Raw genomic sequence first — 21,557 nt, 5'->3', positions numbered from 1 at the left:
CATGTTTGAACTAGGGTACTGTGTTGTTTATAGCTTTAAGATTTTGTTTTATAATTGGAAAGAATTGATTCTTTATTCTTAGACATAAACAGTCTATCCGTATTGGGATCAAAAAAAAGATTTTGCAATTAACAAGTATCGTATATCATCTGTACATACAATAGTATTTTACGTAATAATTACTAATCTATTATATCAAATACAAAATAATGTGTAGGCCATGTTTTACACAATCACAGAGATAACAATATTATTACGAGTTCAATATGATTTCACAGCTTTCCCTAGAGCTAACTAATCTAATAGGTACTCATCTGATTTAGGTGTGAACTCCATACATACTGATTGTGAGGACACATATTTTAACTAGGTTCATGAATATATTGAACCGATATCACCTGCACATTTGGAATTATAAATATTAGTTACATAGTAAAAAATAAGCTTTTTCATCTAGGTACCTTTTTTAACGAATATGATTCCTAAGTGGGAACAACAGCGAGTAAGTGATTGCTAAGTAGTTATATTTCACGTTACAAAGTTTTTGCCCCAAATCTAAGGTTTGTCAGAGGTGCGGACAAACATAAGTTTATATCGGCTTAACTTATTTCTTAACAAATTAGGTCGCGTGTCTGCCAATATACCTATTGGCTTAAAATGTAAAAAAAAATTCAGAAGTCTTCCTGAAGCGAAAAGTTTACAACTTTTTTTATCGCACGTTCCCTTTCCTTTTATAAATCTTCTAATGTGAACATGTAACTAATCAAATACAACAGATTACTTATTAATAATTAAATGCTTCCTGTACAAGGTTCATGTAGAGACACCACGCAATGCTACGCAACAATTAATATTTCATTGACAATTGACATAGAGTCACGCAATGTCAGTTTGTCTTGCCTAGTAGCTAGCAAAATTACGAGATAATCTGTAGTTGGCAAAAACTCAAGGTAAATTTGATCTTGAATCCTCTTTGAAAGAACTTGATAAATAAGTAGTAGGTCCTACCCAATAACTTTTACAAATTAACACCTAAAAGAGCATTTTTCTTATGAAATTGACAATCAACTGTGCAACCAGCATTCTTTTTCTCTCGCTACCTCTTTGACAACTTCGTGGCATAACGCCAATTGAACGCTTTCTTACTTACACGGGTCTATTCTATCGACTCAAGGTAATTCTACCTATTATATTGGAAACTTGTAATACCAAATTGCCGAAAGTACTGTACAAAATAATTCCAAATATCTTAACTATCCGGTCTCCTTGTATCACGTCACAAAGATGAGTAGATAATCCTAATTGTTCTGAACAGTTGTAGCTCAAGTGTCGGACCAGATATGTGCTTCATCTTAATACAACATTGTCTATCGCTATGGCTAGTGTAACGTGCCTTAGAGACAGAAAGGACACTTGATCTGACTTGAATCATGTTGCAGGTCACGAGTAGGTAACATACCTTCATGCTACTAAACCCAATCTCAACAACTTGCTTATTAGGCTTGATTACAATTACTGTTTACCTGCTTCAAGTGTGAGATCGAATTGTATACGCTACCTAGCAAAATATACATCACTGTAATTATAAATTGTTCAAAAACTATGTGTAAAATGTAAGTTTAAAAAAGAAAATAGCGCTAAGTATTTTTATATTTATTGAACTGAAAATAGATAGTATTTTTGAAGTAACACAATTCTATAACTATTGGCGGTATAGAAAAAAATTAATGCACAAAATGTATTGTGTTCAGTTGCAATACTGACGATTACATATTAATTAATAGGTCCATGGAAAAAAAAATGTGAAAATACTTTTCCGTTCCAAGGACTTTGCAAACCGGTTGCAGCAATTTTGCAGTATTCTTTAGAAAAACTAAAATAAATGTAAACAATGTTAAAACACGAAAATGGAGGAAACAGATCCTTTTTGACCTTCTAGCTTCTATTATATTAAAAAGAATTGAATAAATCAAAATATTGAAACTTTTGTGTGAATGGCGCCTTAAGAAGTCAATGTAGCAGCAGTTTGTTAGTAAAACAGTTAACTGATACTTGATAGTACGAACGAGTTTAACTGTTCACGATCTAAGACATCATTCAGTGATTGAGATTGAATTAGTAGATATCTACTAGTTAATAAAACGCATCAAAGATGTGAACAGGAAGACAATACAGGTTTAAACCTACTTAGTACTATAACGATGACATTGATCAAAACTGCGAAACTCATTTGCATTAATTAATTAACTTCTTCCGCTCATACGACACAGGTGTAACAAACTAGAAACTAAACATTTTTTACGGTTCTTGAACGAGTAAGACTTTAATCCTGTATTAACTGTTGATATTTTAATTCATAAGTATCGATCATAAAATGTTGCCCAGATATAATTTATTAACATAGGTAGGTAGGTACCTACATATAATTATAAAACGGAAATAAAAATCAAACTTATTAGTTAGTGCTACTTTATCCCTATCATGTTGCGCTAGCACGGTATCAGAAATTTTGTTCACGCCTACCAATATTATCATAGTTTATCATTTTTATCTGATTACACGCGACATATAATGTTATCACAAGGTTTGATAACATAGTTACGATTAGCTAGTGCCTTGAAGTACGTGCGAAAATCACGTCCCTTGATAGACGAGATAACGTCTCTTACTTTCGAGGTCACCGTTTTTTTTTTAACTGACCCTCGAAATATTTCCAGTTATCGTAACATCAAGAGAACACTTCCTTAGAATAACTATGTATAAAATTATCAAATAGGTACTATCAATACTAGGTATGTACCTACCTATGTTTAGAAATCGAACGGCTAATAAAATGCAATGTTTTTGTCCTAATTGCTGTCACAGCGAACTACTCGCGAAGGCCGAATTCACTGAGATATTGTCAAGTTCAATAACCTTTGCTACATAGATACCTACCTACCTACTCATGATTACAACACATTTCATTCTATCAAACAATTTTGTACGAGTCTTAAATTGCTTTGGTAACTAGGTAGGTACCTACCTACCATACAGCTAAAATAAATGTTGGCATAGTAGTAGTACCAACCTATCATCTCGCTATCTACCTACATACATACGTAATCAACCACATAGCCACCTACATCAACTAAAAACAGTGCACTCAGATGTAAATCCCGTTAAGAATGCATAGCAGCAAAGATTTTAAATATTTTTTGCTTCTAGCAAAAACCAGATCTTTGGAAGACTTACACACGAAGACTGATTTTTTACTCTATGACTTAAATCTACAATAACATAACCAAAAACTAGCATTGTATTATAAAAAAACACCATACTTACATAGGTCCTACCTACCTAATAAGATTATCGTAATTAGAAGCAACTAAAATTTTTGCTTTCTGTTAATGCGCATCTATTATAAAGAACTTTATTTATGGCGCTGACTGTACGTGCATCGCGGGATCATTGAACTATTGATAGGTAGGCAAGTAGCTATAAAAACCTATTTCTAATGGAGGTAGTAGCGCCATCTTTCCAAACCACGATACAACAAGGAAATTCCAAATAGTTCCCTTATCTGTGCGAGAGATTATTGTAGAGGGCGCTAGATAGTCGGATGTGCATGTGCAAAAATTGTGATAATAATGTCAAGGCCAATGTTAAAATTAATAAATTTGTTTACTACATCTTGTTAGATTCAGAAAATTGGCACGATATGCAACGTAGGTCGTATTAAAAACGAATTTGGAACCAATAGCTGAAGTATATCCCCTATTTTTTTCAAATACTAGTGTTGCTTCCGCGTCATAACCTCTTTGCAAATAATATCTATGGATCTGGGAGTTATGGTAAATATTGCAAGATTTCAGTATTAAATCGCTAATGTTCTCACCATTATTGTTTTCCACATATAAATTACTATATATTTATTCCTTTTAATCGGTATATTAGTTGAAATATAAAGCGTTTCCTACAAAATACGCATTGCAAAATTTGAATTTGGCGCCACAAAGTGAGAAACGCATGAAGTTCGCGTTGCGAATCTGGCCGATTGATGTGAAAGATATTCCGAAGGCCGTGAGTGAACACGGAAATCGAGATGTGTGTGTGGTCAAAAAGACAGTGCAAGGTAGGGGTCGGGTGGCGTTTGTGATGGCAAAAATTTTGCAAATGGTGAGTTAGGAATTATTGACTTGTCGTGCCTCGGATTTCGTTTTGTTTTGTGCTAGTGAATTAATTGTGTGTTTAGAGAAATATTTGGTGTTTATTGATATTAAAATTCTTAGATTCTGTGATACGGGATCGGCAAATGGCGCTACGAATAGCCAAAGTTGACACAACTACGCGTTTAGAAATCCCATACATCTTCGTTTGCCAATTTTTAGGCACGCGGCATGACCTGTGATAAACAACAAGTAGTGGTGCATCCTAAAATTCCTCATATCACGCGTATGGACCTAGCAACTGGGACATCCAGCTTGGCGATTATAACGGTGTCAGCATGTTGCGATTTTTTTGGCGAGCGGTACTACTTTTTTAAACTCGTTTATAGAGGCGGCTAGAGGTTTCCGCGTCCCGTAGGGTCGGTGGCCCCGCGATCTGGCTTCTGGAGCTAAATTACATAATGTATAGGTGTTGTTTGGAGCATGCAACAAGTAGATATGTGTCGGCGGGCTAACTGTCAATGTGGAGTACAGTAAGCTCGCTGCCCGCGGCCCCCATTAATTCGAGCCGCTGATGTCACTTATCTCTCCGCTCTCCTATCTAGGCCCTATGGCCGCCAATTTTTTTTGCACATAGTATCATAATGTAAATTTGATAACCGGCGCACGTCTCTAATTACCACTTGTTTAAATACTAAGTGATGCAAATCTAGGTTCGTTTACAGCAACTGTTCACGAATTTAAATTTTAGTCCTTACATTGATATAACCTTGTAATATTTATGCTTTTGAATATATCAAGTTTGTATAATGGTAATGAGGTCCAATCATAGTTTAGTGATATGAGTATTATTTGCAGCACGGTCACTGACATTAGCACCAACAATGGACCAGCAATTCTGCTTGCGCTGGAACAACCACCCGAACAACCTGACTGATGTGCTTGCGAGCCTGCTACAAAGAGAGGCTCTGTGCGATGTCACACTGGCCTGTGATGGGGAGACAGTCAAGGTATACCATTTTACATTCATTAACACTATTTGGGCGTATCAAGTTTTAACATTTGCTTACAGTATCAACAACCAGGCATACGGCATGACCATGATTTCGTTAATTGTAAATCTGGTGGTAACATAAATCTTCATACATAATTCATTCATTTAACATCTTTTTTACACGCTGTAGAAAAAATATTTAGTCACATGATTGAGTTGTTTCCAAGTTAACTCATTTTATTTTACAATAGCGCAACATAATGTTAGTAATGTTATGTCACTAGGAAGTGTATGTAAATATTGATATTCTGTTTATTGCACTGACATGCAACAGTTTATTATTATGCCACAACAAAATGCATTAAATAGTAAACAAACATGAGTAATACACTCATGTGTTGTTACCTACTGTTGACAATGCTTCTTCAATGACTTTTTCTTGCTTATACTAATCATTGTTATAGATTTGATAACATTATAATAGTATTCTTAATTTTACATAATGAATTGATATTGGGTCAGAGATTAAGTAAATTTCAATTACTGTCTAATGCAACGTACACTTGTAAATTTAATTTGTAATATTTTCATTTAATTTAGGATTTTTTCTAATAATTTGCATGTTATTTCTTACAACTTCATAATTTTGTTTTCATACAGAATCTAAGATAAACTAAAGTTGGTTTTATTTAAAATTATTGCAAATGATTAATTAATTCCAAGGACAGTAATAAAAATGTCTAATGATATGTGCCTACATAACAGCTAGATAGAGGAAGATAAGACATAAAATCTCGATTGTCATTACAGTCAAATTGCTACCTTAGGCCATCAAGTCAAGGTAGTCTTCATTGTAGATATTTAAATATTTGCTAATTTTACAAGGTTATTCTTTCTGAAATAGTTTTTTTAACTATACCTTTATTTTAAAATATAATTAGGCATGTTCCTGACTTAATGCATAGACAATTCATATGTAAAATCATATTTTTGCATTTGACTATAGGTTAACTTGTACATGATGTGTTTTGACTGTAATGTTTGGGAGTTCTTATTATTGTAACAAGAAAAAAAAGAATCTGTAATGAATGTGTCACACAATACAATGCCCTTAAATCTTTGTAAGTATATAAAGAAGTTTTACAGTTATTATTTTGATGAATCTAAAGGTCAATAACATGTGTGGACTAGCAACTTCCTTTATATGCCATTTAAATTTAAATTCAACAATTAACTATGAAAGCTAAAGTTTTATGCTAATAAAATGCAATTTGTTTGGTAGGTTGAAAGGAGTTTTGCAGAAAATCTGCATGTTTTTTAACTTTCTAATTTTTATAGCTGTTGTTAAGCAGGTTTTAGGGTTTAGCTCTAGACAGACAGATACTAATGGCCTGTCTGCATATTTGTATGCAACTAGGTATATTAAAGAAGATTTTAAAAGATTCATTTCTTTATCTATACAGGCATGATGTGTTAAAACCAGTATTATACAGATAAAACCACAGTTACGTACTTCTTGTGCAATTAATACTCACAGTTAAAATGATACGGTTTTTTGTCGTCTTAGAATCAAACAAGGTATTTATTATACTTTTTAAAAGCTTCCTATCCAAAACAGTAATTTAAGTATGACATTGCGATTTTTTTTGATAAGTATGTAGATACGGTTACATAGTAAAACAGCCTTTTTAACTGTCTAAATTCACGTAATTAATCATAGATGTTCACCTATTTCAACCTTTTCATCTGACAAATATTTATGCTCCTTGTCCTTCTGAGTGAAAAAATGTTTCCTAACGTTTTTTTTAAATAGTTCTAAACCACTGTATGAATATATTGATTTTATTTTCTACTTTATTATTATTATTACTACTACTTGATTACGAGGCGACATTAATGCAGGAAAAAATTATAATCTACAGAGTAGAATAAATTAAGTTACTAATAATTTATTTAAATTCGATTGCAGTAAATATTTATTAAAATTTGAATAGGATTTCAAAATCTTTTTTTATTTTTTAATCCTCATTCTTTAGTGAAACCTATCGTCATAAAATTTCACATCTCAATTCTAATAAAAATACGTCCAGCAAAAAAAATCTAGTGCCTATTTCAGATGTTTTAACGTTAATAATGGATTTTATTTAGATTTTAAAGAAGCATAAATATAAAGTTCTCGTAAAAAAATATGTATTTCGTGCGAAGTAGCGGATAAAAGTTAATTAAGTGTAACGTTAAAGTCTGTGGGAGACAGGACTAGCAAACCTGCTACCTACTCAGTCTAGATACCGCTATCGGCTTTACCACATTCTTAAAGAGAATGTGTTACAGTTCATATGCATGAGTCGAACATTTCTTTCTTAACAATGTTGTGCATTTAGATAAAAACTGCGTTTATGAAAATAGAGCGTAATGTATCTAAGAAATAAACTTCAGATCACAGATGCCGTGTTATGTAGGACGACCTTAGTAAGCCACGGACATAAATAAATCTTAGAGTGAAAGTTAGTTTTTTTATATTAGTGTTTGATAGTACTGCAAAACGAAAGTTCGATATCGATCGATTCTAAAAATACCGAGGTGCTTTATTTTAGTATCCCATATTTCGTCGTATTCTGCATGATTGCATATAATGTAGTCGTGCTAATAGGCATTAATTAATTTAATACCATGTTTTCTCTCGCATTTATATTTATGTTACTATTAAATTTGAATAATTACGTAACTCGTGACGTATTAATCTACTAAGACAATAATTCCTGATCCTTAATAAATATACTTAAATGGATTATCTTATTTTTTGTGAAAGTGGGCTACATCTACGGTTTAATTTTAATGGAAACTGAAATGGTTTGTAAATGCAAGTAGCTCTATCGTATCGATTATTGAAGAAGAAAAGTAGTTAGAATAAATTGGAGGTTAATATTTTATTAACTATTTACTCGATGAATAACAGCTTTAACATTCGTACATAAATTTTAATTTGAAATCTAGTCAATAAAAGAACTCATCACAAAAGGCCCCCAAGTAAATATTAAGTAGCGACTTATGTCTGAAAACCTAGTCCATGAAAAAAACATTTACTACCTAATTGTAATAACAATAAGTCTGCCAAAATGGTAGTTATGCACTGTTTCTATATAATGTTAACAGATTCGTAAAGACCTTCACATAGCTCTGCATCATTTCTTTTGTTTAAATTACGCTTGCTATTTTTAAAGTAAGTTTTGTAAAACCGATTTTTTTTCTTGGTTTGTTTCAGGCGCACCAGACAATACTCTCCGCGTGTTCCCCATATTTTGAGAGTATATTCCTGCAGAACTCTCATCCACACCCAATAATATTCCTCAAAGATGTACGATTCTCAGAAATGAAATCTCTATTGGATTTCATGTACAAGGTACATCTGCGTTAAAGTTATATTTTGACAATTATGTCGTACGAGTAAATACGCAGAAAATAATATCTTCTCATTGAATTCCAGGGTGAAGTGAATGTTGGCCAAAATATGCTACCGATGTTCCTAAAAACTGCTGAAAGTTTACAAGTTAGAGGTTTAACAGAAAATAATACATTGAATCCTAAGGTAAGTCAATTAATTTTAGTACAATGAATTAAATACTCTTCAATTCAAACCTGCATAAAATTGGAAAATGGTCAAACCTGCTTGGTCAAATTAAATGTCGATATATTGATTTAAATTAATATCAAATACGCGCAGTGAACACGGAAATGACTCTTTATATTATATATAAAATCGGAATACACTACTTAACTGGAAAGAAACAAAATGTTAACCCACCTTACGAATCTGAAAATTATTTACTATAATAATGATTGTGTTCTGATATTGTTCCTTAAAAGTAATAATTATATTTAAAGCTTTAGTAATAATTACCTGGAAATTTCATCCTAATAACGAGTACCGGTGCGATTAACTTACAATATTATTTACGTATGACCTCCCTTTTCAGACCACAAAAGTTGATTAGTTCATCGAAATTACTAAAAATCTAGATATAATCTATAAATATTATTATAGACTATTGTATTTCGATTTTATATATAAAAAAATATGTAATTACAGTCATCATTACGTGAGTGTGATACAATCCTTCTGTAACTGTAAACTAATACCGTATTTTATTTATGTAAAGGACCTAATTGCTTAATTCAGCTGTAACGAAAAATTTAAAAATCTTTGTTTTTAGTTAGACCTTATTTCAAATAAACATTGGCAAGCTTGTCAGTTTGAGAAATGTCATCTCTTGTGTAGTCTACTAGTAGATTCTGAGTAATATTATGAACAACTTACTAACTAACGTCGTATAGTTAGTAAAACAGAAGAGGACACTAATAGTCATTTATTTATTAATTTACACCGCCTAGCTCGAAACTAGCTTGAGTTTATTATACAGTTTATTAGGTATCGCTAGTTGGCCTTGAATTTTTTTTATGATAAAGTAACTTAAATTCTCTAGACCTCAGAATTAAATATTTTAATTTGCAACTAAAAGAGATAAACGCTAAGCGTATTCTAGATAACCTAGAATGCAGAGCGTGTTGTATTGCGCCATTTGTATTTTACCTGAAAAGGTTCCACCTAATTCAAAATTAAAGCGGTGACGTCATATTACCGTTACACAGATAAAAAGATATGCATCCATAAACGCATCAACTCAATAAAAACCGTTGGAATATGAAATGTGTTGTGAGAGTTAGTATTATTTATTAGACCTGAGTAAACAGGAAATCTGTTCTGAAATAGCCCTGCTATATTATGAGAATTTTGAAACTTCATTTATATGCTAAAATTTTAGGTAGATAAAAGTAACGACTATTATTTTCCTGTTTCGTTTTAATGACTAGCCGAAGCCTGTGAAGTCACTAACTTAGACATTTTTTATTCCCAAGTGACATTTTGGTTAAATCTCCACCTGAGTACTTCAGGTGAAGTAAATCTAATTTCTTCGTATGTGTGAGAATACATATAAGCTGATACAAGGCTACCGTTTTCTGACAAGAGGTCGCAAAGCTTATGTATGGTTTACAAGATTGGTTTCTCAAAAAATTATGAGAATATTTTAGAAAGCTCCAGCTATAGGTGCTAATTCAAAATCTAGAACGTTTTACAAATACTATATAGAAATAAACCATTTTCAGAACAAAACAAAACTTTTATGTTTAGCTATATGTCCAAGTTGTTATCTTATCTTTAATACTCTCAATTTTGTTCCAAAATCTCAGATGTAGCATCAATGTGTAGCTAACGCCAAGGACTCCTGAGATTAAAGAAAGAAACTGTCTGAGCTGATTAGAAATAAATTAAACAAATTGTACTGTTTTGAGTACAAAAAGATATTATAGGTCAAGTCTCATTCTTTATATCGTGATTCTTCGTGTTGTGTTTGTTGAGTGACATAAGTTTTAAGTTTTAGCTATAAGACGCCTATAAAATTATTTCTCAGTCGGAGGATCGATCGACACCGTCGGTGAGTGCCGAAAATCTCTCCCGCTCGGAGTCTTTCGCCACTCCTCCCGCGGCGCACTGCGCTCCGCCCGCGCCGCACACTCCGCTGTCGGCGGCGCCGCCGGCGCACCCCTCGCACCCGTCGCACGCGCTCCCACCGGAGAAGAGGCGCAGAAAGAACTCCGCCGTGCCCCGGGACGACGTCGACCTGTCCTACAGGCACTACGAGGTGAGCGACGTTCGAGGAAACCGAGTCCCCGAACGGCCGCGGAGAGTTCGCATCGAGGGTTTCGGCAACGCGCCTTATGCGTTCGATAATAACCTTGTTTCTGTGGCGCAGACGCACGCGAAGGCCAAGAGCGGGTCGACGGGGTCGGGGTCGGAGCCGTCCACGCCGCCGCCGGCGCACGGGCTGGCGCGCGGCGTGGCGCGCTCGCCGGCGCACACGCCGCACGTGAAGCAGGAGCCGGACTCGCCCTACCCGCCGCACCCGCACACGCCGCTGCCGCACCCGCCGCCGCTGCACACGCCGCACACCCCGCACCCGCCGCCCTTCGACCAGACGCATCTACAGGTGAGCGCCGACCGCTATCTTTAGCGATTTCTTTTTATTTCCTTTTTTTTCCTTCGAGACGGATACGAACGGTCCCGTTCGTTCCGGTCGGCCGTAGTGTTAAACCGGTCGTCGGCCTCTTTTCCGAGGATGATCTTTTTCTTCTGTTCGTTTCGTAAGCATCTGCCCCTGGAAGGAAAGGATCTGCCCGATATTAAATATTGCGAGGCAAATTTCTAAGCGGAGCCTTTCCTTCTTTGTTGGCAGACCTCGGGCCGGGCTCTCGCGGCCGTTGCGGAGGAACCTAACCGCCCGTTATTGGATCTCAGCCTTAACCGACCCTGTAGCGACATACTCGCCTCCATCCTCGCGCTTCCGCCCCAACAGATCGGCCCGCCTTTTAAACCGACCGGGCGATCTATAAATTCTAAAAAGAGTGGGAAATTTCGGCTAAGTTGGCTTACTCTCTACCCTTGGTTGAAGTACGACAAGACTCAGAACATTATGTACTGCACTTATTGCAGGAAGTGGTCTCATGAACTTTTAGTCAACAGGACCTCTTTCGTAGAAGGCAATGCTAATTTTAGACTAGAAATTGTAAATCATCACGATAAATGCAAAGCACATAAGTTTTGTAGAGATCGTGAAAACCTTGCTTTATGCAATGATGAAGCTAACTCCACCACCATCAAATGTTCTGATATCACTTCAACATAAAATGTACTGTAAGGGTATGATAAGATAGTTTTGTATTTATTGAAGTCAAAAGGGCGCACGCTACTGACACACAGTGCCTTTAGGACTTGTAAAAGTGAATTGTGAAACAAATCATTTACAAAAATAACAAACGTGTCTTGAGACAAGTGGTTTTATGAATCGACACTTACAGTTGGTGTTTGAAAACGTGGCATTATATTTTTATATTCAATAGAATGTTATATACCACATAAACCTCATACTATTTTAGATTAGTAGTTCCTAAGGTTACCTCAAATAAGCTCAACTAACTACAAATACTTTACTGTGTATTTGGTTACCAGTATGTGAAGTTATAGAGCGAAAAGACCATTCATTTAATCAGTTACATAGATTTATCTTGCTTACGACATTGTTCGGCTAAGAATACAATAGGCTCAATATTTTTTTACTTATGTAAAATTATTATAAAACTTCATGTGACTATTAAAGTGGCTATAACTCGGAATCCGTTTTATTTTTAACCCATTCTCTTAACCACTGCAACCAAAGTAGTAAGATATGCAGAACTCACTCTGTACATAAAAATTGATAAAATAATTATATTTCCCTATGTTATGCTCGCGCGGCTAAACGAAAATTCGTTTTATATCCCAAAGATTAATATAGGCTACATTATTTCGTACAAGAGAAATTTAATAATTCGTCTAAACCAATCAAATATCGTATTATGTGTCCGTTGTTTGTATGTTTATAAAAAATCCACGACACGAATAATTCTTAGTGCGGGAGTTGTCTTTATAAACAAAAAAAAGAATATTTTCTATTCCTTCACATATACCAAAAAAATATTATAATAATAGTAATACTTTACTATGCGATAATATTTCAGGGTATGGGCGTGACTGAAATGGCCTCAATGTTAACCCAGCAGAGTCTTAGCAATGAATGCAACGACAGTGAGCCGATCCTCCAACCACACCCGGACCAGACAGACACCATAGATGGTGAGTTTTTTTTCCAATTTTCACAATATAACAACAGCCAAATTGAGTCCACATTACCATTCATACATTGTTTTCACATTATTTAATAAATATTTATGAAATTGGTTGTTGTATATTGTTTGATGTATAATATTAAATAGAATCTTTGTCAAGTATTAGCATTAAGACTTGTTTCTATATTACCTACTGCGCAATTTTAAAATCTTATAATAAAACTGAAAAACTGTCCTTCCCAAACATATAAAAAAGATGATAATAATTGACAAGGATTTTTTGCCTGTGTTTTAAAGGCATTGTTTGAAGCTTTTTAGTTTTAAGTTATTATTTTGCTTATCGTAAATGTAAGGTCCAGAAATGTTAAACATATCGTAAAATATTTCAAAAATGTTTAACTTTTCTAGACTAAACATACCACTTTAATCGCATGTCGGTAACACCTGCAGCATGTCACTCGTCGTTGCTTACCCATTCCACTATTAATTTGCACAGACCATTATGCTTCTCATTTCTTTTTTCTTAATTATATGCTTTTAGATATTTTCTATTTACTTGTTACGAAGAAATCGGTGTCATAAGATTTCGTTCTAATGATTTGGCGCCCCCCCGAGGGTCATAGGTCGTGCAAATGAATTTGATTTACGACAATAGTTACCTAAGACACAAGACTGGTTATAGGAATTAAGACAGTATACTACGGAATAGTTTTAATTATAAGCAGAAATGTAAAACGTTATAACGTGTTACCTTTTAATGGAATTGTAACTAGAATAGTTTTAGGGTTGCATGAAAGGAAAGGGACATGGAATGAAGTTATGGAAGTTACGTGAAGAGTGGTTTTGCAATAATATTATACAGCTATGTTTTGTTGTTGAGGAAATAGCATGACAATACATTATGTTGTACCAACAATGAAGAGATTACGTATCTTACAGGTGAAAACTATGGCGTTGACGAAAATAAAAAACCATGGGAACCGTTCACCAATAATCTAGCGAATGTTGAAAATATTGTTAAATCATTTGGTTTAGCACTTAACAACAGATCGTACAATGTTCCGGAGCCCTGTAACATATGCGGTAAACTCGTGAATAATATTAAAAAGCATATGAAATCTCACAACCCCGAGCAGCACAAATGTCCCATGTGTCCTATCATTCTCACACGCGCTGATAACCTAAAGAGACATCTACGCATGAAGCATTGCTCTGTACTTAATTCTAATATGTCTAATATACAGAAGAAATGCGAATTAACTTAGTTAGCCATTCTAATTAGCTAATAGAAAATAGGAATCTCATTGCCTTCTAATATTATAACGTTTTGACGCTAGATATGTATTGCAAACTAACACCTGGTTAGACATACATTTTGTGACATTTTACTGTTTTAAGTATTCAAAACGCAACTATCTAAAATTGTTATCATTACGGGACTTGCCTTCTTACATTATTTTTAATGGAATACATCATTGCTCTAACAAATTGCGCTGATAGAGTGGTTCTAACAAATGCAATTTTGTAACTAGAATTAAGGTGTGGTGTGACTAATAATAATTATTATGTTTGGTTTGTTGTTTTTATCATTTTTCATAGACGATATCAAAATTTCATATTAGGAATCTAAATATTTATATATTACTAAATGAATTTGTACTATAGCTTAAAAAATCTTGAAATTCTGAAATTCGTGACTGCGCCTTTCCAGAACGCTCGACGTCCAACACTATTGTGATTTAAATACATTTTAATTTATGCTGAGTATCATAACGAGCCGTACTTTTGTTGGTTCAAAAATGAATGCAAGTGTTGTATGTCTTGCAAGGAAATCGAAATCCCAATACGTATGCCAGCGCAGTAACATAATTATTATATAATCAGCTTCAGATTAATACTAATTTCTTTGCTCATCAATTAACCTAATTTTCTGTATTGTGTTTTAGTACCATGTGCTCAAACAATGATGTATTAACAATGTATGTAACTATTTATATAGTATTTGTATAAAACCTAGAACCAAATTTGTAGCTGTGAACGAGGTTAAAGTTTTATGTGTATTACCAACTCAACTGATCAGCGTCTTATACAAGCAATTACGTGTTTTTCTTTACAAAGTCATACTCGGAATGTTTTATGATATCAATTTTACAGACAGTTGTTTAAAGGTTATACAACTGGTCATTCAGATAAATGGGAATATGTGATTATTTATGGCGTTTCTCTCAATGAAGTAAAATAGTGTCGCGTACGTATTTTATCTTCAATATTTAGTAATTTCAGTCGTCTAGTAGACTGCCGATCAATTGAGGTGCCTTATAAATCAATTCCGACCAAAAATGTTGTATAACGTGTATGATCTCTTATTGTTCCTTGTAGTGTAATGAAATGACATCGGTCATAACCACTGATGTCGAAGACTGACTTTGTGATCTTTAAACATACCTCTTAATTTTAATTTATTTCCCATTTAATTCGATTAATTCGTATGTAAGTCTATCGTTATTGTGTGTTTGTTGCAAATATATTCCTTTATTTATACCACTTTTCTTTTCATTTCATCCTCTATCCATGCTTTCTTTATATATAGCAGACCTATTTCTCTCTATAAATCGCCTTCTGCATTACAGGCTTGGTGAAAGTAATTAACAAAATTTCATGCAAACGAACACTGACAAAAATAACAAACACCATTTCTTCAGTATCATTGATTCATTTCTGCATGGATCTCCATTGAGTATTATTCTATATTTTGTTACAAATAAATATTCCAAAGTTTTATTTTAAATTTTATTAAATATTAACGCTTTTATAATATATAATAGTTCTAGGAAAGGCATAGTACAGCGATAACAATTAATATAAGGCTTGAATAGTGCTGACCTACTATAAAAATTGTCGATTCTTGTTTTTGCAAAATATTTTGAAGTCGTTTATAATTTAAGCTACATTTGTAAACCTCGCAATAACTCGCATCACGTAGCAAATGCCCCAGTACCAACGTCGGTCGCACGTCTCCTAGCTGCACATTTACTCTAGCCACTTCGTACGCCCGGGGCGAGCGCGGCAGTTGGCACTGCGGCATTGGGTGTGTGAGAGTGGGAGTGACGGATCGCTGGTTGCAGGCTCGAAGGGCTGGCACATGCGGCTGACGTTCGAGCGGGTGGCGGGCGCGCTCAACCTGCACCGGTGCAAGCTGTGCGGCAAGGTGGTGACGCACATCCGCAACCATTATCACGTGCACTTCCCGGGGCGGTTCGAGTGCCCGCTGTGCCGCGCCACGTACACGCGCTCCGACAACCTGCGCACGCACTGCAAGTTCAAACACCCCGCGTACAACCCCGACACGCGCAAGTTCGAGCCGCCGCCCGCGCCGCCCGCGCCCGCGCCGCCGCACGGCCCGCTGTTCGCCAACCCGCTGGACGCGGGCTTCGATTGATTGTCCATGTACTGGCTCGGCCTCGACGCTCTGTGAGCGCCCAAGCCCCGGCCAGCTCAGACTCTATCGTTGTTGATGTGTCAAAATTTTAACGGACCGTCTCGCGTCGAAACCGCTTCCTATTTAGGATTAAGCTGAAGTGCTATTACTTAAACGGGCCTTTCTTGACGTAGCCCGCACGACGGGCGACTCGTTTTAGTATCGGTTGTGCGTTTGACTTGCCCCAGTGTGATCTTGTATAAGATTCCTCGTCTGGAATGTACCTATTGTCGATGTTACTGAAATAATGACTCGAAGCGTATATAGTAGGTAAGCAAATTTTTTCTATACCAATCGCTATACGGGAACGGGCAAAAGCAATAATATGATGTTAATTTTACTATTACCATATTATTTTTTATATTGTATCGATAGGAACCTTAAGATATTAAGAATATACATTATATCGAGTAGCGGTGCGACCGCGAAGTGATGCTGGCTATTAGCAGTGGCCCTAATACGGGCTCACACTTTCTTGTTATATTTATTCATTAGATAGGAAATTATGAGTTTCCTGTAGCTAATTGTATTTATGTTATTATTGAATCCTGTGGGTGGTATGGAACGACATCAGAAGGATATTTGGGGACTGGCAAGAGATTGTGATTTGTCGTTGGTCAACGACATATAAATATTGACTGAATCTCAGTGTAGATGCATTTGTAACTCTATGAGGCCTTTGCAAGATGGATAATTATTAAGGATTTGTGATGTATTAAAAGGATAGCGCCTAAGGATACATACGAAAAGATTTTTATACTAGACTAGTTGATCTATTTACGGAGATTGTTTTTTTATACTTAGATATATTCTATTGTCTGATTTAATATACTTTTATATTTATATAACTGCATATATAATATGATTTATTAGTGTTGTTTGTTTTTAATCGATTCATCATAATTAGTAACATTGATTTCGTTTATATTGAGTTGTCGGTTAAAAGTAATCGAGTTGAGATGTTAACATGTTTTATTATTTTATCGTTGGTAGGTGTTTAGTTGTGGTAACGGGCGACGCGACCGGGCCCGCGCGGCCGTCCCGTCGCCCACTCGTGTGATCGGTGCTTGGGGTCAAAGACCTCTTTCAATCAATTAATATAAGTTAGGATGGAACGTTTGGAGGTTGCGCATTTAGTAACTAATATTGGCATTCTACGATTGGGACTAACCTAGCGTTTATGTATGTATTTTCAATTAAGGTTTAAGATTGTTACATTTTTAGCTAAACACTTAGAGTGGTACGGTAACTGAAATGTGATAAAATGGAATGGTGCTAGAACCAAGAGTGTTAACACGCTACGATTCGACTCCTATTATAATATTATTAATGTTTTAATGATTAGTTACTTTGCATTAAATGTAAGGCATCTAGCATCCAGTTGAGGTCGCATCTGTCTGGTCAACGGGTAAATAATGCATGGATCGTTACACGCCTAGAGATTACAGTATCACTCGAGATTTTACCTTAATTTTTCAGAGATCTTCAATTTTACTAGTACATAAATATATAATGATAAGACACATTTACATAATAATATGAATCTGATCCTTGCCTACCAAATATAAACGTTCAATGATGGTGTTAGGAATGGTTACATCTAAATAGATCAATGAATCCGTGATCGTTGCCCACAACATTAAGTTGTGGCGTTAGTGCTGTTTAGTAGCTGTGAACATGCAATTCCACTTGTGCAATTTTTTGAAAATAGTCATAACTTTTAGCTAGATTATACAATTGACTATTGAATATAGGGGCCCACTCGAATGTAAGCACGAAGCTCATGCGTCCCTGTATATATTATAATTATGAAGTCACCAAACATTTCTTCCATAAAGATTTTATATTTACTTTAAGGATATCAAAGATTTTTATACCTACTGTTCATTATATTGTGGGCGCTTATTATTTGATAGCATTTCATACTCAGTGCAATATTACTAGTTATTTAATTACGTAACCAAACTAAATGATATTTTAAAAAGTATATAATTAATATCATTGAAAGAGAGTAACTACCTATTTGTATTTACATTTAATAAGTGAACTACTCCTAATTTCTATGTCTACTTAGTGAAACGCAGTTTGGGTTACGGTGATGTACAGGTTTTATAGCTGGTAATATTAAGAATTAGCTTGTTTACCTCTGCCAATCGTACTAGTTATGTACTATTTAATAATTTATTGTCGCGCAAGTTGTCGTCTATTGTTGAAATAGATCATAGCTATCCGTTACGGGTCCCATTGCCCAGCGAGTCGGTGATCGTGCTGATCTCCCATTATGCCCAGTGCCCACGCGTTAAACGCTTCATCTAATCGTGAATGCATTTTTGTATTACTATCACTCGAGACCAATTTTTAATATTGAATTTGCTATAGCAAATTGATTGATTAGTAACATAGAATATTATTTTAGATATTTTAGGTTAGGATACTATGATAGTGTCTGGCCAGAATATTTTGGAGTATCACACCGTTTGGCTCAGAAAATATCTACCTTTGATCTCTTTTCAGCTTTCAAAAAGTATGCAACTTAATAATTGTAATGGTGACCACATTTGGACTTAATGAAAGCTAACTTTATGCCATATGGAATTTTATACATAAGGTTAACGAATTACTAAATTTAGTCTTATGAAATTGAGGTCTTGTATGACCTAGTCACTTATTTGGCCAATCTATTGAATATTCCAATTTATTGTATATTAAAATTTACATTGTATCACAAGGATGTGATCTTATCATTTGAATCAATGGAGTGCAGGACGAGCTCTAAGGTTATTTTCAGGATAGCAATGGTCTAGTTATGTTTATTTTGTTTCTTCTTTATAACATTAGCAAATTTGTTATAGTGTCGTATATCACAATAGTGTAATACTAATAGGGAGGGGGTGTCAAATCGTGTACCTCACGCTGACGAGTCTTGTTATATTATTACATGAAATTTTATGAACGATTTGTTGTTTATGAATATTTTGTTTTGATGTCTTGGTTTGATGCCTCCGTTAAAAGTTTAATTTAAATAATTTTGTTTTATGCAAGCAGTTAATGCAAATTATTTTTTTTTCACATTGTTTGATGTTATGTAATGCAATTTTAACATGTTGCAAACTCCTGCATTTATCTGTTGTATTTATTACTAATTTTTACATTAAATTGTGGTATGTTACAAATCCGTGTAGTTTCAGTTGTGCGTATTCACATGCTCCACATCCACCCGCAAAGTATAGCGTTCATTGACCCTCGCGCGCGGCCGGATCATCGGCCGGCGCTCCACCGTCCACCGATACGATATACCATTATATCGGGCCGGACTTCCTATCATTTCTACTTAAGTGAAAACAGAGAACAAAGGGGTTGGGGGTTTTGGCTGCGTGTGATGGCGACGCGGTCGGGTTTGTTGCAGAGCGCGCGAACGTGCCGGCTCCGCAGTACTCGTACCACAGCATGTTCGTGGCCGTGGCGGAGAACGTGGCGCTGTGGCGCTGCAAGTCGTGCGGCAAGGAGGTGTCCAACCGCTGGCACCACTTCCACTCGCACACGGCGCAGCGCTCGCCGTGCCCCTACTGCCCGGCCACGTACAGCCGCATCGACACGCTGCGCTCGCACCTGCGCCTCAAGCACGCCGCCATGCTGCTCAAACACTAAGTACACTAACATCTGACGACACTGAACGCCCCCCGACCCCTACGTCGCTCTAACACCGAGCGCGCTCGCTCCTCACATCCGAGCGAGACACTTTTCATTCTTACTTCTTTAATGTCAGTTCTTTTTCGTTTTATTGACGTGCTACGCGCATGATTTGGATAAGTAGTAATGTCGTATATATGTTTTACCGCACGTTTTCGTGCGCTATATTTATATTGTTCTTTATCAGTAAGATATTGAATTTTGTTACTACTAATTTTAACTAACAGGGTAAATTAAACTAAGCTACTCGAGAGCTTTTAGAGCTTTTTTATCTACAGACCTTAAGCAGAATTTAGTTAGTTTCATTTTGGAAGTAAAGGGAGTTCAACATAATTTAAATTATTATGTGCTAAAATAGGTGTATAATTTTCATGATAAATAGTAGGTATAAAATGCAGTAAAGCGAATTTGTGTTGTTTCTTTACTTGTAACTGATAACCCACACTTTCAATGTTAACAATATTCGTATTTATAGTGTTTAGGTAAGTAAGTGTTTAACGTAAGCCATTTATTTGAGTGATTTTACCAAAATAAAGGAATGTGAAGACTGAAACGGCAACAACTTGTGATTGACATTAATACGGAGACGTGGTCTGATTGTAAATAATTTGTAAATTGATGTTCATTGTCAAACATTTTAGGTAGAACGAACAATCTTGGAACTTAATGCGTGTTCAAAATTCAAAAAAATTAACATATAAACACGATCTTATAGTAGTCTTATGTATTATAAATTATATTTTTGTATAAATATTGTCTGCGTTTATCGCATAGTTTTAAGGATCGTAGGTGTTTACTCTTTGAATTGCATAAGGTAACTCAACATTCCTAAACCGTGCAGCAAAATTAACGAAAAACATGCAATGCTACTTTTAGGCAAACTTCCGATGTTTACGAATATAATCATATTAAAAACTCTTCGTAACTCGGCCAAAATTTCAAGATCTTTGTCATTGTAATTGCTGCATAAATCGAATCACATTTTATCAACAGCTGCTAAATGTAAATTATTTCTTATTATAATATTAGTGTCATATTATAGTTTGAGACGAATGTGAATTTTAAACATTAATTGTCGACATAAATGTTTAGCTTTTAAAGGTCCAATACATATTACTATTCGTATTTATTGTATGTCATATTTAATGTAGGTACAGATAAACGTTTCATTGAATCTCATCAAGTTCAGTCATTCATTTGTCAGTATTATATCACCATAGATAGGTAGTAATTAATTGATGTTATAAGTCCCAATCTAAGAATGTAGGATATTAAGCGTAGTATTGTGAAGTCATATAAAAGTGCTTGCCTAGTCACACCCACTTCTCTAGATAATAATTTTACTGTTGATCTGTGTTGTTGCTTTTTATTGTTTTTATGTCATAATTTTATAGATAATTCGCTCCAATTGTGCAATTTAGTTTCAGTCACCATACTCATTAAATGTTTTAAGGTTCTACAAGTAAAGTATATATTATAATTAAAATTTATTCACTAATTTAATGATCTTAATAAATACACAACTACA

The 21,557-nt window shown here is 35.0% G+C and overlaps 1 protein-coding gene across 7 annotated transcripts in view; it reads left to right on the top strand.

Moving 5' to 3' along the window:
* fru (sex determination protein fruitless) overlaps positions 1-21,510 on the top strand; it is a 73,077-nt gene extending 51,567 nt beyond the window's left edge. Inside the window, exons 1-8 of one of the 7 annotated variants that reach the window (XM_076119944.1) lie at positions 4,005-4,158; positions 5,007-5,158; positions 8,405-8,542; positions 8,627-8,728; positions 10,611-10,841; positions 10,953-11,186; positions 12,754-12,868; positions 19,746-21,510. In XM_076119944.1, the coding sequence (XP_075976059.1) occupies positions 5,033-5,158; positions 8,405-8,542; positions 8,627-8,728; positions 10,611-10,841; positions 10,953-11,186; positions 12,754-12,868; positions 19,746-19,987 (1,188 nt within the window). In that variant the 5' untranslated portion in view covers positions 4,005-4,158; positions 5,007-5,032 and the 3' untranslated portion in view covers positions 19,988-21,510. Of the gene's footprint in view, positions 1-3,614; positions 3,834-4,004; positions 4,159-4,180; positions 4,511-5,006; positions 5,159-8,404; positions 8,543-8,626; positions 8,729-10,610; positions 10,842-10,952; positions 11,187-11,432; positions 12,413-12,753; positions 12,869-13,800; positions 15,403-15,986; positions 17,162-19,745 lie in introns of those variants that run through there. The other 6 variants (XM_076119943.1, XM_076119942.1, XM_076119941.1 and 3 more) reach the window with 6 other exon arrangements.
* Positions 21,511-21,557: the final 47 nt, after the last annotated feature.

Source organism: Anticarsia gemmatalis, chromosome 11 (genome assembly GCF_050436995.1).
Source record: "Anticarsia gemmatalis isolate Benzon Research Colony breed Stoneville strain chromosome 11, ilAntGemm2 primary, whole genome shotgun sequence".
Taxonomy (NCBI): domain Eukaryota; kingdom Metazoa; phylum Arthropoda; class Insecta; order Lepidoptera; family Erebidae; genus Anticarsia; species Anticarsia gemmatalis.
The sequence above is the reverse complement of the archived record's forward strand: the minus strand, read 5'-3'. Positions and strand labels throughout refer to the sequence as shown.